Source organism: Pieris rapae, chromosome 6 (genome assembly GCF_905147795.1).
Source record: "Pieris rapae chromosome 6, ilPieRapa1.1, whole genome shotgun sequence".
Classification (NCBI taxonomy): Eukaryota; Metazoa; Arthropoda; class Insecta; order Lepidoptera; family Pieridae; genus Pieris; species Pieris rapae.
In genome coordinates, this window is record NC_059514.1 from 9,990,004 (window position 1) to 10,008,287 (window position 18,284).

The 18,284-nt window shown below is 34.1% G+C and overlaps 1 protein-coding gene across 1 annotated transcript; it reads right to left on the reverse strand.

The window, feature by feature from the left end:
- Positions 1-80: 80 nt before the first annotated feature.
- Positions 81-17,297, reverse strand: LOC110991712 (indole-3-acetaldehyde oxidase). The gene is made up of 22 exons (XM_022257177.2): positions 17,120-17,297; positions 15,702-15,871; positions 14,012-14,172; positions 13,556-13,694; positions 13,063-13,215; positions 11,948-12,002; positions 11,296-11,519; positions 10,519-10,621; positions 9,979-10,106; positions 9,416-9,703; positions 8,955-9,110; positions 8,603-8,725; positions 7,502-7,777; positions 6,399-6,619; positions 5,272-5,455; positions 4,585-4,780; positions 3,701-4,074; positions 2,947-3,151; positions 2,300-2,481; positions 1,835-2,024; positions 933-1,046; positions 81-262 (listed from the first exon to the last, which is right to left on the reverse strand). Exons 1-22 carry the CDS (start codon positions 17,163-17,165, stop codon positions 192-194), a joined length of 3,759 nt encoding a protein of 1,252 aa, XP_022112869.2. The 5' UTR covers positions 17,166-17,297; the 3' UTR covers positions 81-191.
- Between the last annotated feature and the right edge of the window lie 987 nt (positions 17,298-18,284).

Genomic DNA, 18,284 nt, shown 5'->3' on the forward strand with positions numbered 1-18,284 from the left:
GTTGTTTAGGAATACGGAGTTAGTGCCGCTTTATTTAGTTCATTATCTATTTAATAGGTATAAATAAAATTGTAGCAATGTTAATATATGATTATGTTAATATCGCAAAATAAAATTATTTTTCACTTAAATATTGTTTGTAACATATTTTAATTGAGGTACCTAAAATAATAATATCCATACAACAACCATTAGTTTAATTTATAATGCCTTATATTAGGCGATATTCCTTGCAGTATATTCTCAACGCAGTATGGTGTATCTGTAACAAAATTTATAAATTTCATTGAAACATATTTGCGCGCCATCTATTTAAAGATACTGAGATAGTATCAGGTTTTATAATGTACGTTAGATGGCGTTACGATTTTCGTCTCATGATCTAAATCGCGCTATAATGTTGCATTGAATCGCAGCTATGCTAAGCAACTTTAACTCTCAGCAACGTCTCCCCACGCACTACAACCATCAAGGGCTATATAGCCCGCACCCATACCGATCTGTATTAGCAGGTCGCAAACACAATACGCCCCCCGAAGGGGGCATGTGCCCCAAACGGGCCTAAACACCCCCTCGCGAGGGGAAGGAAGGAGGTCAGGATGCAACAATAATTTTATCCACCAGTGAGTAGAGATAACGTCTCTCCGCGCGCTATAGCCTCCATCTATGGTTAAGGGCTATAAAGACCGCCCCGGTACCGCCCCGTATTAACACTTAACAGGTTACGAAAATTAGACACGACCCGAAAGGGGCATATGCCCTGAACGGGCCTAAACACCCCCTTGCGAAGTAGGATGTAGCACAATCTACCACCTGCATTATTAAAAACCCTTCCCGATAGTAATAATGGCCCGACATGAGGTAAGTCGTATTCGGTAAAAGGCAGACCTTGTAAAGGACAAGTAGTACAACAGAAATAACCCATAACTCACCAACGTGTATCCACTCGGGTTCCATAGTACCATATTCCTTCACTGCTTCAGTAACAATCTCTTGGAGGGCGTGAGTGATCACCACTGATAGTAATAAAGCCGGCTCACCCGTTGCTGTGAAAGATTGTTATACCGTTTAATTATATTATGGATGTAGGATAATGTACTGTTTCTTCAACCTAATAGAAGCATCTAGTCTAACCACTGTCTCGAAGGATTGCGATATCGGTAATGATTATTGATTTCTAGAAGATTATTTTGCGCTTAGCGACAGACTACAATATGTATTAACATAAAACTTATAACAGTACATCATAACACATTCGGAACTCGAGTAAAGCCGGCTTTTTCTCTCGGCCAACACCCTCTGTCTTCTTTGCCGATGAGTAGGGATGCCAACAGGCTCGAATTTAATGACGTGGAATAAGTGATACTATGATGATCCTATGTCCAAAATAAACGTATTTTATTTTATTAAAAAACCTCTATTAATGAGAGTATTTACCGTATCCCCCTCATTATTCCCTCATAAAACCTCTATAGGACATGAAACCTCTATAATTGACAGTAATTTTTCACGCGTGAACCTCTATAAGTGAGCAGAGCTCGATTTAGGGGAGGGCGACCAGGGCTAGGGCCCCGGGATTTCACAAAAAGAACCCTCACAGTAGAGACTTCGGAAAAATCAATATTTTAAAGACTTTATTGTGGGCCCCCACTTTCGCTGTAGCCCCGGTTGTGTTTCCCTTAATGCGGCCCTTAATAGGACATATAAGTCCATATGTGCTTCAGATTAAACTATTTTTTGTGTGCGAGAAGGTTTTAATATATTATGTATAATTATACATAATAAGGTATTAATTTGACGTAATCGAAAATATTTAAATGTCTTCATAACTAACCTTTGGACCTCAAAACTCCATTAGTATTATACGAGTTCCGTTTAAAATTGACCCTGAAGTCCACTGGTATATCAAGAGCCCCTGGAGGCTTATAGTTCCAGGTTCGGTCCGTTAAAAGTCGACCGGATGGAGCATAGACTAGACGCTCTGATGTCCACAGACCAAGGCCCATTATGAAGGCACCTTCAATCTGTAGAAGTATTGTCTTTATTAATTAACGTTGAGATTTCATTCGAAAACGGAATGTTTTCCCAGAAATTAACTCAAAATAATTTAATTAAAAATACTAGCGGCGAAATTTTGATAGGCAACATGGTAGATACATTCTCCTGATTATAAATATACATATAAATGGTTTTTAGCAAATAATTCATGAGCGCACTAATCCTGCAGCCAGATCTTGTAGTTTTAGTAGGTAAATACTAATGCTCATTACTATCCTAGTATCCAAATCAAGAACATTACCTGGCCAACGTCCAATGCCGGGCTCAGACTCTGTCCCGTATCTTCTGTGAGGTCTACGCGTAAAATCTGATGAGTTCCCGTCAGTACATCCATGATAACTTCCGCCGAACATATGCCGTGGACGGAGTAGGATTTGAGCGAGTCTAGACTCGACATCAATGCACTTACTTGGAGATTTATTCCTGAAATTATGAATGTATTAACTGGTTAGACGTGACTTTGTGGTTCGTGATTAATTCAATTCAAAATCATTTATTCATGTAGGTAACATAATACACTTATGAACGTCAAAAAAAGAAATATAAATTAAATGCTTCTAATTTTAAATTTACTACCAGTTCTCAAATCAAGGGCGCAGAACGGAAGACAAGAACTGGCAATAAACTCTCCGCCACTCTTTTTTTATTTAGTACATCAGTTTTTAAACAAAAGTACACTTTAGTCACTTACTGTCAAAGTGTTTACGTTGTGAAAAGTACTTTAGCTAAAATGGTACAATTGCTTTTTTTTATGATTATGCAGGTAAGTATTTTTTTGTTTTGTGTGTTTTATACATTGGTGCATGCTTGTGTTATATATAAATAAATAAAATCACTTATTAAAATATTAAAAGCTGTAGATAAAAAGATCTAAATGTAGTTTGATACCTTTATCAAACGCGGCCTTTACAACTTCCGGCCAAGTTGGTTCATTCATCTCCTGCTTCACTGGTTCCAGCCTTTCCAGCAATTCCTTACAGGCCTTTACCGTAGCGAAGGCTACACACTCACTGGTGACGCTACCACTGCTGGCAATTGCATTTGGAGATATAAAGCTATCAGCGCCTTTTACTTTGACGATATTAAGAGGTACCTGTAATTTTAAAATATAGTATTATTTCATTATCTTTAAAATATATTAGTGAATATAATTGATTATAATTCTGTAATATCACAATTAATAAATAAAGAAATCACTGACAACAACCGTTTTAGGTCTAGGCTTCAGATTTCTGAATCTGTTTTATTTGTCAATCTAATTGGCAAGTAGTTGATTATCTTGCTGTGCCTGTATCATGCCGTCGACTTTTTGAATTTCACGATGTTTTCCTTAACCGTTCGAGCGAATGTTCAATGTGCACGTAGAAAGAAAGGTTGTGGTGCACAGCCAGCGATCGAACCTATGATCTCAGGGATGACAGTCGTCGTCAGCGACAACACTGTTATTAATTACCACAACTATATATTTTTAATTGTATATTTGTAGAAAGAAGCGTGATACTCTTCTTGATTTAAAAGCAGTTTTAAATTTTAACCAGCTAAGCACATTTACAGCCATCGGCAGTTATAATATTAGCGTCATACTTTTGTATATAAATAAAAAAAAACAAAAGCTATTATTATTACCTATTACTATGTATACCTTTAATGCGTAGGCACAGACTTGAGCCACCTTCGTATTGATACCTTGTCCCATTTCAATACCTCCATGGGATATTAGAATAGTGCCATCGACATGATAGACTGAGATCGTAACTGGGTAATTCACACCATATTCTACAGGAAACGACATAAGGGATGTTTTAAGTGACTTCTTAGTCCAAGCATTAGCAGTATTGTACGCTGCAATTTCAGCTTTACGCTCCTCATACTTAGTTTCCAGTTTGAATGTCTTAATCATGTCGTTTACGTCTTTGTTGTTTATATGCAGTAGTTTCACGTCAAAGGAATCTTTTTTCACTGTGAATGCAATACGCTCCATAATATGCTCCATGATGGCTGCGCCCTCTGTCGTCCCTGGAAGATAGTAATGACGAGACTTCGAGATTAAAAGAAAGTACTTCGTTCTTTAGGTTACTTAGAACAGTTATTGTAGCATGTAGTATTTAAATTGTAAAATAGTATTATATTTAGTTATTAATATAATTTACGCACAATGCGTACTCGCAACAAACGTAGCCTGCAATTTCTCCGTATTAGTCTATATAAAGTTAATCATAATTTTTGGCGAATACTTTAATAAAAACCCATTTGTTAAAAATTGCTGTATAAAAACGCTTTCTATAAAGTTAACTATATTTAGTTAATAAAAGGGCCTAGTTTATACACTAGGCCCTTTTATTAACTATTGTTCCATGATTCGCAATTTAAAAGAGTAGGTACCGAGAGTTTTTTACGCTGGCTTTTTCTCTCGGCCCTCTATCTTCTTTGCCGATGTGCCTACCGATTCAAATTTAATGACATGGAATGAGTCATATAATTCCAAATAAATATATTTTATTTAATAATCTACCAAGTTAATCTTACCTGGAGCCCTACACCAGGTATTACTGGCTTTATCAGTAAGCACACTGTAGCCTTTGACATCCCACCGCGAGGTATCGTATAAGTTGGACATGACATCTGTGATGTTGCCAGCTGCAGTGTCATTAAAGTTACAACCGTTGTCTGAATAATATAATAAGTTTGCGTATTGTATTAACCCTTCACTGTTTGTTGCTACCTAAAAATAACCTATTTTCAAATAAATTATAATCCAGTTTTAGGAGAGGGCAACCGGGGCAACAAAAGAGGGGCCCCCACAACAGAGACCTCAGAAAGAAATATTTTAAACTCTGACAAGAAATAAACAACTTTATTTTTTATATATTTTTGTTAAAAATCTACTTGGTTTGAAAATAAACTATTTATTGAAAAACTTAACTGAAAATATTGTCAATTTTTGGAAATTAATATGGGCCTCTACTCCGATGTTACCCTGTTAATGTTAGTGTATTCTTGCTTTTCAACTCTCTCAACCTTTCAACTTTGTACTTAAAAAAAGTTGTTTATAATAAAGTCAAAGTCTTTCTGCTTCCTAAAATATTTCCTTGGTCTCTGGTGGAAAATGTCTATATCTTCATAAATTGTATTACGGCTGTCGTTTGTTGTAAGGGCGGTTTGATGCGATTGCTCCTGCCCTATTATATAAAAAAAATAGTAAATACAACGAACCTCATATTCAACATAACATGCTTGTCGCTTCCCAATCGCAGCCATATTATGAGTAAGTGGGAGCACAAGTGTGGCTGTTCTGTTTAGCTTGTGTGCGGCCAAGGCACAAGCGCACGCGATGAGCGAGGACCGTGACGCTTTACCCCCATAACCACCACCAATTCTGCTCACTTCTACCGTCACGCTGTAAGATTGTATTAAAAATGTATCCATACTTATTTTAAATTTTCTAGTTGTGACGGTTTAAAGATTAAGAGAAATAGCCTAGTCCTTCAAGAAAAGAACGTACAAATTCTTAAAAGGCCGGCAACGCACTCGCAATCCCTCTGTCATGGAGAATGCCCATGGGCGGCGGTATCACTTCATCAACATCAGGTGAGCCTCCTGCCCGTTTGCCCGCTGTTCAGTAAAAATACATAAAAATAAAAAGCATTTTCGCCTGTTAGCCAATTTTTCTCCTACTTCCAGCGTAAAACACAATATGTGTAGTATTTCCATTATTTTAAGTTAAAATATGTATAGACAATAAAATTAATATTTTTTTCAGATTTATTTACTGCACCTATTTATCATTTTATTGTACTATTTACCAAAGTAAATAGTACAATAAAATGATAAATGGTGCATTCATCTTTAAAAAAAAATCTTTGAATTTATCCAGCCGTCTTCGAGTATTGCGCCTAGCAACATATTAATTATTTCGTAAGCTATCATACATTATGTACAATACAAACAATTTCACTGAAACTATAGCCAGATATGGAACTCATAATACATTTAACGACAAAAAAGTTAAAAAAATCTATAAAAGAAAACAAACAATAAAAATTATTCAATACATTTAACTAAGTAGGATGTGTGTGTGATGGTGTACAAGTGAGGGTAAGTACGTGAAGGTGTTTATGGATATTCTTAATACTCGTTTTAACAATATTCCGCGATAGCTTAAACGAGTCAAGGCTATAATATTGGTCCTTTATTCACTATGTATCTTAAATAAGGAATTAATTTATCTTTTTCTAAAAGTGAATTATAATGGTCCACATACATTATAGTTATTTTTTCAACCCTACTACATATTTGATGGTAGCCATGGAAACGAAGTAACAGGACATTACATTACTCACCTGTTCAAAGGTAAATTTAAAGACTTCGCAACGGCAGTTTGTACTAAATCCATCCACTGTGTTGCCGACCGTACGACGAGGCCGCGACGTGTGTTGCTCACTGTACAGCTCTGAGTCTCCATGGTGTAGTGATATTGATCCGGGATTGTGTATGTTCCTTTTATCGTGTGGACGACGTCTGTGCCTCTATCTTTTGGTTTTATTGATGATTCCTCGCGGATCTTAAATTTTTATTGTATAAATCAGTATAGTGGAATTCAGGATTCCCTTTTTTTATAGAACCGGGGGGCAGGTTACTCATAATGCCAGAGGGCTCGCGAATGCGTTGCCGGCCTTTTAAGAATTGGAATGTTCTTTTGAAGGCCTTGAGTCAAATTGGTTCGGAAATACATCAGTGGGCAGCTGGTTCCACATAGTGGTGGTGCGCGGCAAAAACTGCCTTCGCAAGCTTGTCAATTGTGAAAGGACGTCGAGGTGATACGGGTGAAATGTCGTATTCTGCCTTGCCTCGTCAGATAAATAACGTCTTTCCATCGAGGGTTTTATTTTAGAGACATTCGTTCAATAACGTACTTATTTCAAGTCAAATTAAATACTTATTAGTCTTTAGTGACTTTGTGAATTATCAAGAATTATAATTTAAAAAGTGTAATTGTAGTGTTAAAATTGATCTAAATTTAATATTGTAGGATATTTGTGTCTTTTGTTGTCTTTACATGACACTCACTAAACCTGCTAATGATGAAAATCAATATAGATATTTCGCAGACATACATAAGATATCGAGCCGACTGGCCGCTACAACCTATGAGCTTGCTTGAGAACACGCCGTGGATTTATTATGTGATTTTTCATTCCTCACGATGTTTTCCTTATCGAGTTGAAGAAAATTCCATTGATGCACGGCCGTGATACGAATGCACGATGTGAGAATTAGAGGTGTACTAGCAATCCTGCTGCAGAATATTGTAGGTAATACCTGTGTCTAGATTTTTGGGTCTTCGACTTGAGGGATGAGAGACCTACACTGAAGCCTCTATACTGCTTGCATTGCATTAGCACTCAATTATAATAAACATAATTTAAGAGTCTTTAGAACTTACTCGATTTTCCTTATCTGCTGCTTTCAAAGCATCTTTAACATTTAAAATTGGCTTTTGGTTCGATTTATTATAAGTAACTTTAACAATTCCAGCCGCTTTCACCGCCGTTCTGTGATTGTTTGCTACTATGATTGCGATTGGCTGACCATAATAAGATATTTGTTTAGCTGGAAATATTTCTTCATTTACGGATGTCCATGGTACTTCTGTTGGTGTAAAGGAATTTCTACCAGGAATGTCTTTAGCGGTATAAAACGCTATGACTCCTGATAACTTCTGGAATAGGCAAATTCATTTTAAATTAGAAATATTTGTAAAATACATGCTTATTCACATTTAAAAATAATCGTTTGAATAATTATATAACGTTAAACCGATATTGTCTCTGAAGATAAGGAAGAGGAGGAAGTATATTATTACAATTATTATTACTCAAATTTCTTTGATTTTAGACTTTGTTTAGCAGTAACAATTAAGTTTTAAATATTAAGTATTAATTGTCGTTTTTTAATGTTAAATTTTAGTTTTCTTTTTGTCTATTTTTGAAGTTATATTATCTATATATCTATTATATTGTTTATCTATGTAATATGTTTTGGATTTGTATAGTACCTAAGTGTTTTGTTTTATAATTAGTATGTTAATTGTGAGATTACTAATAAATAAATAAATTACTAGCATATTCTTATACTTTCTATTACTCAAACCATCTGTCCTTTAAGTGTCATTTTAGATTTTGATATAATAGTATACATTTTTTTAAATATATGACTAAATATAAACAAAAAGACAAGGCTAGTAATATATTCGGTTAAGTAGGTAAGGAAAACCACAATAATAGAAGACATTAAAAGAGTATTCGATAGGACATAGATGGGACACACCTTGCCAGGAAGAAGTGAATTTAAAAAGGAAAATGTTGAAGAATACAAGAGATGGAAAGCTTAAAATAAAAGTGGTTGCATGCAAGGTTTTTTCAAAAGTAGGGCAAATAAGGGCAGAATGGAAAGGTCTGAAAGAGGCCTTTATTGGAGCTAGGAAATAGGAAGTTGTCTGAAACCGAACTGATGGTTCCGAAAAATCTATTAATATAATACTTACCAAAGCTTCAGTAGCATCAAACGACTCAACTTCTCCAAGACATATAGTGGACAATACGAAGGCAACGTGGACATCGCGAGGTGAATTATATCTGTCAGAAACATAACGAGCTTCCCCGGAACACTAGAACAAGAGTAAATTTTTAAAATTATGCATAAAAACACTTTTTTCAGTCATTTAATTGTTGCATACAGAAATAAAAAAATAGTGTGTATACTCATGTACACGCGTTAGAAGTTATACTTCTTTGGCGTATGGAAAATAATAACTAAAAGCAGTAGGTAGTGATTAACGATAAATATTACAATTAATCAAAAAGATTTTATTTAAATAAATAAATTATTAGTAATACCTGTGCTAAAGCCTCCAGCTTCATGACAGGCTGGTTTAAGGGCCACAAAGTGTTATCAGTGTCGTATGTCTGGGTTCCATGAGATACTGGCCGTGATAATATGTCACCTCCTGATTTGAAGCGAGGGTTTACTGATGGACTGAGAGATAATATAGCCTAAAATTAATCCGTGTTATGTATATCAATTATTATTATTGGATATATATTTCTTTTAATTTGATGCAAAAGGGGTTCACTGTTATACCAAAACCATATTTTATTTTGATTTTATATTGATTATTTAATAATTGGCGGTAGTTGGGCACAACAGACCCATTTAAAAGAGTTACTTTTTTCGTGTTTTTAAGTGGAGTCGAGAATGATTTACATTATTAGATTTATTTTGGTATGTAAGACGTGTGTACAAGACAACGTCTGTTGGATGCTTACTAAGCTTTTGAGGCGATAAAACCCTTTAATACCTTATAAAATAACCCCAGAGCAATGGCCTTCCTACAAAACGGCGAGGGTTCGGGAGGGTTCTCTATTGGGGCCAATTCTTCTTCTAGTGTGTGCAAAGCACTCTTGACGACTTCTTCATTGAATATATCTCGCCCTTGCAAGAAATTCTCTGTTTGTTTTGCATGAATGAAATCTGGACCCATATTACCAAATACAATGTTTGATGATATTACTTTGTTCGTTTCGTTTATGTGAAATAAAAAGCCAGCGTTTACAATGGCATGCGAATTTTGGCCACGAGGCATTATCTGTAAAGGAATTATAATTAATAACTAGTATTTACAATTTTCTTAACCTACATAGTAATAATTAAAAGTACACCACAAGGACCAAATTTAAAAAGTTTGGTCCCAGTGACAGTGTGACCTTTAACGCTGGCAGCTTTTTCTCGATTTGATCAATTGCAGTATATTCGATAGTCTGACACTGAACTGCAAAAATTTTGTAATTACATTTAGTATTATTACGGAACTAATATTTAAAGACTGATTTTTTCACAGATACTACAAAATTGCTACTATACCTTGTAAGTCCGAATTAGATTCTTGGACGATAACGGAGGTAATTTGATGTTTAAGATTATTTTATTTGTCATATCCATTGTCATAAAATCTCTCATATTTTTAACAGTTTTCACCTTTTTTACATCCACTAAAAATATTTTTAACCACGTGATTTATGTAACCTTACATTAGTTAAGTTAAGTTACATGTAATAATTGCAAGTGCAAACCAAATGTTAGCAATCATCGCACACATGAAGCCAAAATGAGCTTAATTAGCTGTTCAATTAAAAGCCTAGCCTTTAAATAAACGGCGCCGTTTAACTAGCGGCCTGAAATATGTTCAGCCAGTTGATCAAACAGCTAGGCAAATGACTTGGATCTATGACGTTTTATTACTTGCCTGTCCTGTTGACTGCTAATTAAAATTTAATTCCACTTTCTGACACAGTCAAACTAGAGTAGGCTGTTAGTTGAACAGCTAATTAAGCAATGCGGATAGGTCAATTGAATTATTTCATTACATACAAAATATAACATTCAAAATCATTATCTTACTAATTATAGTTACACAGCCTCCAACTGTCTCGAACAGGAGAAAAATATCTGACGGAAAATCGTGGTGTTTATTTTTCAACGATAAATTTCCACCAATTGTGCCAACCTGAAATTACCGGGTCGAGTTTAGAGATTTTTAAATTGTTATTTATGTTGTTATATTGCATTTAAATCCTATTTAATCATATATCGGATAAAAATCCAAATATACAATAATCCTTTGTATTATTATATTTTATATATAATAAATAACGAATAATACAGCCACAGCACACACGCGTTACATATTTGATACGAACCGAATGGGAAAAGGGAAAAAATATATATTTGTCTCATTATATCTTTGTGTGTTTTTGTTTGTAATAAATTATATGTCTATGTCTAATGTTTATATTAATACTCGTAACGTTTCGTAATAATTTACACGCTTTCAAGGGTTATTAGAAAAAAAGGTTTAATCGAAAAAAAACTAAAGTTTGTGAGTGATTAAAACTTATAGCGATAATCTACAACTGCAATCACTGTGATAATTGTAGCCGTAAATTCATTAAACCCTGAAAAACTCTAAGGAAGTTATTCCGATGCTAAAGTTATATTCAACTTCTCGACTTTAGCTACTGGCACCTTCTGAACTATCAGTACGAGAATCCTCCCTTTAAATTGAAACGGTTCAGTGTTTACAAAACCATGCGTGATGAATTTCGTAAGAATTATGTTCTGGTAAAATATATAAGTCTACTACAAGACGTCAATTATTTAATAACTGAACTAGTTACGTACATTTCTAACAGGCACATGTGCCACCAGCTCCAAATGATTCACAAATTCTTTCAAGTATAAAAAGTCTTCGTTCATTTTCGATTTCCGATCACAAACATTTATAAATTCAGTTAGGGTCATCCCAGCACCGATAATCAAATTTTCGTCAACAGAAAAACCTTGTAATGCATCAATAGATGATATATCAATGTATATTCTTGGTTCTTTTGTGCTCGGATAAACACCTGAAAATTAAATAAGAGAGTCAACAAATGAATTATTGCTTTTACCGGTACTTAGATAGGAGCAAAACAGCTTCCATGTAATTTATTGGTGTGAAACTTGGCAAGCGACAGTGTATAATTATGAACAGTTTGTCTCTCTCAAAGGCCGGCAACGCACCCATTAATAATGGGTGTCTGTGTAGACATCTTGTTTTCGTATATTTTGTATGCTTACTAATCAAACTATAACGGATTATTTGGTAACAGTACCGAGATTAAATTAAATTTAAATTAGATTATTTAAGGCCGGCAACGCACTCGCGAACCCTCTGGCATTTAGAGTGTCCATGGGCGGCGGTAACACTTAACATCAGGTGAGCCTCCTGCCCGTTTGCCCCCTGTTCTATAAAAAAATATATATAAAATAATTAAATATATTTAAAATACACCTTTTCCAGTATTTCCCGCCACCAGTTGATAATCACAACCTTCTCTATTTAAAACCTGAAAATATACAAAATTTCGTTCAACTCTGTAATTAGAATTATATATTTATTATTTCACAAACTATCTATCTGTCTATCAAAATATAGATTCGGTAGAGAAATCATTAAAATAAATAAATAATAGAGATACCGGTAAACATCTTGAACAAATGTATTTGCAGAAGCGATTTTTAAATATCACTGGGGGAGGGAGAGTGACGTGTCTATGGCCTGATTGGTTAATCAGTTGACGTATGTGTCCCGCGCTGCGATATGATGCGCAAATTTTCCTCCACTCCCTTGTTTAATGTTCAAGAAGTTTGCCGGTATCTGTATCTATACTAATATTATAAAGAGGAAAGGTTTGATTTTTTGTTTGTTTGTATGAATTGAATAGGCTCCGAAACTACTTGGCAGATTTGAAAAATTCTTTCACTTTTGGAAAGCTACATCATTCCTGAGTGACATAGGCTATATTTCATTTTCAAAAAAAATAGGCATCCTTACTAAAATTACGATAACATTAACATTTGTTTATTATTTGATACAATTCTAACAGATGGCGCTGAGTTAGAGGTAGTTTAGTTTAGGTCCGTGTCGTGGTACCAACGTTTCACATAAGTTCTCCTACGGTTTCCCTTGATTAATTTACTACTATGTAATATAACAAAAACCTTAGCCACAGCAACGCTTGGCCGAGTCTGCTAGTACCTAATAAGACAGAACGAGACGACAGAATAATATATATAAATAAATCAATGGTACTTTCAGTGACACAACCTTTTTAGGTATGGGCCTGAGATTTCTATAATATGTTCTGACTGTTACATGTCAATCTAATAGGTAAGTAGGTGATCAGCCTCCTGTGCCTGACACCGTCGTCTACGACAAGCTGGTTTCCTCGCGATGTTTTCCTTCACCGTTCGACCGAATGTTAAAAATTAAAAATAGAAAAATGGTCCATTGGTAAACAGACGATTTTACGATCTTATGGATGAGAGTAGCACTCTGAAACCAACACTACTCAGAAAGAGATGATAGGGTTTTAATTTTTATGAATATTTGTTTAATTTATTTACCTTAAAAATATCATCAATAGTATACACCTTAAACCAACGATTTGACCCAAGTTGAAGTTCTTTTATAACATCTAATTCTATAAAACACCAGTCGTCATTACATTTATTCTTGCAAGTCGATTTACAATTCAATTTGTGAAGATCTTCTAGGTCCTGTAATATATAATTGTAGGCTTCATAAATAAATGTATAATTTGCTCTTAATATGTAACTGATCTAGTAATCTTTGCAATTGAAACTAGAATTTCAAACAAATTTCTCAAGAGACGGTAACTTAAAAGGTATGAAAGAAAAAAAAGTTCCAGACACACACAATCAACCTTTTTTTTATAGAACTTTTATATAAAGCTTAAATGAATCTCAAACATGGTACTTGCTGAGACAAATCTTATAATCTTCTATAAATAATATCTTAATAATTCATTTCTAATATAATAACGATAAACAGAAAGTATCTTTGTCAAATAAACAAAGATTTTTAATACAAACGTACCTGAACATTTTCAGTTTGTTTTGCGAAGCTTTTAAAAGCATCCAAAATTGGTCTATAACCAGTGCATCTACACATATTACCACCGAATGCTCTATCTATTTGTATTTTGCTTAAATGATCTCCTGAGCTTTTTTGAAGACTAAAAAGTAATTTAAGACATATTTAACGTAATTTAAAACATTGCTATCATAAAAGTAGTTTCCACTAACTAAGTCAGCTCTTGCGAAAGAATTAAAAACAATTCTTTGTAGTGCCAATTTGCATTTAAAGAAGCGTATGTAAAAAAAAGTAATTAAAGCGGTAGGTAAATCAAATTATACCTACCGCTCCATTGAGTATGAGTCAATACCGCTCAATTAATCTTCCAAATATTACTTGCGTTTCAAATCACTGTTATTGTTACATTACAATTCAATGTTAATGAAGAGATAATTGATTTTGTAATGTAATATGTACCTGTGCATGTTCATAATCCACCCGGGTGTGCAATACCCGCATTGCGTACCATTGTACTCAGCTAATCGCCTTTGTAAGGGATGGTACCCATCTTTGTGATTCCCGAGCCCTTCAATTGTAGTTATGTCCCATTGGTGACACGATAGGATGTGTACTAAGCACTAGTAAAAATTGAACATAATATATCGTTAGTATGGAATAAATATTGATTCTATGAAATTTATTTGATGTTGACCAATTGTGGCTTCAACTGTCCTGGCTTTGTGGTTGAATAAAAAAAATCAATGGCGTTAAAATATTTTTTGGTCGGGGCATCAGATTTCTATACCTGATTCATAATAATTTGTTAGTTTATAGTTTTTGTTTTTTAGTTTTGGGTCTAAGGTATGTCGGTTCACGATGTTTTCCTTCACAGTTCGAGCGAATGTTAAATGCGCACATAGAGAGAGATCCCGGTGCACAGCCGGGGACCGAACCTACGGCTTCAGGGATGAGAGTCCGGTTAGAAGAGAGTTAGCCCGGATTTTAATGATTTTATTTGTACCAATCTATCTAATTAATAAGTACTAATACGTAAAGTGATTTATAGTTTCGTGATCAGCTCTTTATAATTCTTCAAATCTTTTAATATAGTAACAATAGTTTATTCAAAACAAATGACATAATACATAAAAATATACCTAATAACTAAACTTAAAATTTAATTATTAAAAAATATTGTTAAAAGGAGTCCCTTTAGGCAAGGTTCCGAAGATACTGGCAGCGTTCCCCCTTTGAATAGCTAGACTAATTCTTTGTGCGAGGTATAACAATAGTTATACTTAAGTCATAGTGATATTATATCTATTACGTAACAAGTCCTGTCTGAAGCGCGACAAAACAGTGGCGCCTGGAAGTCTTGGCGTTTTTTACGGGATATCTATGTATATTTAGTGTGATCATTATATTATTCAAATACTATACTGTGATTCTTAGTCATTATATACATAATTATACTTGTGAATTCAAACAAATAAGATATTTTAAATTCGAATAAAATACTGTACCACAATTGTTTACGTTACAATCAATAACATGATTTTGCTGCATTATAATGAGGTTGTATAGAGGGCCTGTGTGCGAAATTTATTTACAAATCTTCATGTTTCAAAGTATTTTATAAATTATTATTTTGACCGAAAAAAAATCTTCTCCAATTTTATATTATCTTGTTAAACGTGTACAATAAGCGAAATATACGAACTTACTAATACTAACTTATCGATCATTTATCAACATTACTTTTCATTCAGTAAGTTGGTAAAACAATATCGAAATTTGTAATTATTTGTTCTGTTTCTTAATAAATCTCGAACCATTTTACTGTATTTTATTCCATTGTCAATACTAAATAAGAACATAAAAATATATCTAATAAATTGTCGGTTTTTGATATAAATCGAACATCGATGTTAGGTTTTCGATTATGACATTGACATCGATGTCAATATCGATGCTTTTCTATCCATACGGCTGATTCGTACTACGAGCCGGTTTCATACCCACCATCATTGAACCTGCCTGATTGATTTTAGGGCCGTGTGTACACGCTTATAATTACAAATTTAAAAAAAATAGATACCTACTAGATTTTATTACATACATTTTACTTTTATTTCTAATAATGATTACGTTTTCCTACTATACTTACAGAATTAACTGCCAGTTCCTTTTTTTCCTTGGTGACTGGATGAGTGGTGGACACAGAGACCACGCATGCGCCACAGCCTCCTTCATGACACATGGCCTTGGTGCCATACAGGCCGAGGTGGTCACGGAGATAGTCATTGAGGGACGTAACTGGTGTTACTTCTGAGCCCGCTAAAATGTAGACCAACCAGGAATATTATTGTTCGCTTGGATAGACGAGTTTTCGCATGCAGTAATGATATATTCGTTCCATAATGGTGCTTCTGGCGTTTAACACAATTCGATTCCCGTCCAAATAAAGAGTTGAAAGGAGAAATGGGTGAACGAAGTAAAGAACAGATCCAAATGGAAACATCCGGTTCCTTACCCAAAAGCGGTACATACTGCAAAGCACGAAGTAACTAACGTAGAAAAAATTTGTGAGAACCCACCCACAGGGGTCCACTTAGGCCTCTGTCCCCATTTTTTTCACTTGAGTAATTTATTGCGAATCGGACTAGATTATTTTTGTATTTAACAAGCATATAACAATATAAGTGTTAATATTTAAGAGATTAATGTTTGTACAAAGGTAAACATATAAACTAAAGTTGTTTGCGAGTCGGCATTTAATACATTTTTATTCCGAAGTCTATTGAATGTTCAATGCATACATTTACACGCTGAAGTTAACTAGGCACCTCGCCATCGCCATGAGGTGCCAAGTTGATTTGTGCGTGTAGTACAGAAGATATCATCAGCATATACTCATGTTTACATGACAAATTACATACAAAATTAATTTATATGACTATGTAAACATAACATTTACTCACAATGTACATTTGTTTTTATGGTGAAAACGCTGTTTTGGAACGACGATCGTCAAGGTATACAAGAAACCTTAACAATGAAATAAAAATAAATACCTAATAAAACTTATTCGTTATTTTGTTATCGTCGTAAACAGTAATCTAACTGTACAATGCGACGTGTTAGGTCACGGCTAATATTCCATTCACAGACAAGATAAGGTATCTTTGTATGTACAATATTATATTTTATCGTAGATTGGAATATGATATTAGATAAGTAGCTGCATCGACATGGAAGAGGAAAGGAAGTGTTGTTTATAGAAAGCATACGGGAATTTTATCTGTAGCGAATTTAACAGTGATTGTTTATAATGGTAAAATTATTTTATTTAACAAAATATTTTATTGTTTTAATAAAAGTTAAACTATGGGAGGGGATTGTATTCTTTATCGTATTACATACATGAACTTTGAAACTTGAAAGAACTTTTTAAGAAACATTTAAACTGTTAGAAATATGTTGATCAAGTATTTCCTTCTTTTTAGGTGTCTCTCGTTTTCCATTATGTACCCGTCTTATTGTCGATATCATTAATATTATTTAAGGTTATAAAAATAAACTTACATAAAACACACCGCTCTCCGTTCACAGTGAAAAATAAGGTATCCATTGTTTACTTATAAAATTGTATAGTCCGTATAGCAATATAGTCCATAGACCAGTGCACATTTATCAGCGAATCGGAGCAAACTGCTCACAGCATAGCAGTAGCCTGTACTCTGTAGCACTCATACACTACACTAACAAGAGGGGCGTCAAAAATATTATGCAATATTTAAGTTGTCACATGAATTGTAAGTTGGTTATTTATAGCCAAGAATTATAAATACATTATTTAACATTCATTTAAGGTTAAAATATATGTATAAAGAATTTTATTTTTTTTCACTTTTTTGCTTATAACTTTTTGAATTTTGTATTTATGATAAAAAGTCACAAATAAATAATTGTAGGCACATGGATTTGCTACAAAGTGTGTATTTACATATTGTATGTACGATAGATACTTTAGGAGATACAATTAAAAACGTCACCGCTTTTTCCAACATGGAGGCCGGGGGGCAAGGGCACCAACCCCACAAACGTGAGGTTATGCTGGCCCATAAATAAAATTGCGTCAAATGCCTATCAACTATGCCTTTATTATAAAAGAACTAGGATAAAAGACATTGATTTCAAGTAAAATAACAAACTCTTAATGTTTTTCCTTAAATAACATAATTCAGCAACACATTTATCAATGTAAAATAGAGTAAATTTTTAAGTAGCCACTTTCTTGGTTCACGGTAATTTAAACAAATTGAGAGACAAGATTCGCACGCACGCTTACCTTACCAAAATAAGCGCCGTATCAAAAATTTGCTTCGAAGCAAGATTATCGAATTGACGCATCTTGTCGGCCTGGTACCCATACATATATATCATATTATATTAATAAAAATATATATAATTTGGAAAATACTTTACAAATCATCATATATCAGATGTCCTACATACAGTATGTTACTAAGGTGGAATTTTTAGAAAAGAAAGCGTCTTTGCCAGCAGCCGCTTTCTATAGCCTAAATGTTTTATAGTCAAAGATTACCTACATCTGCCTCATGCACCAGATACAGTTTTTGGTCAGAGGTGCTAGTTACTTCACTTTTAAAGACGCATTGGTGTACATTTGGCGAGCGACACAAAAACGGTTGTAGTCGTCAGCAAGTGCAACTATATCATATTTTGT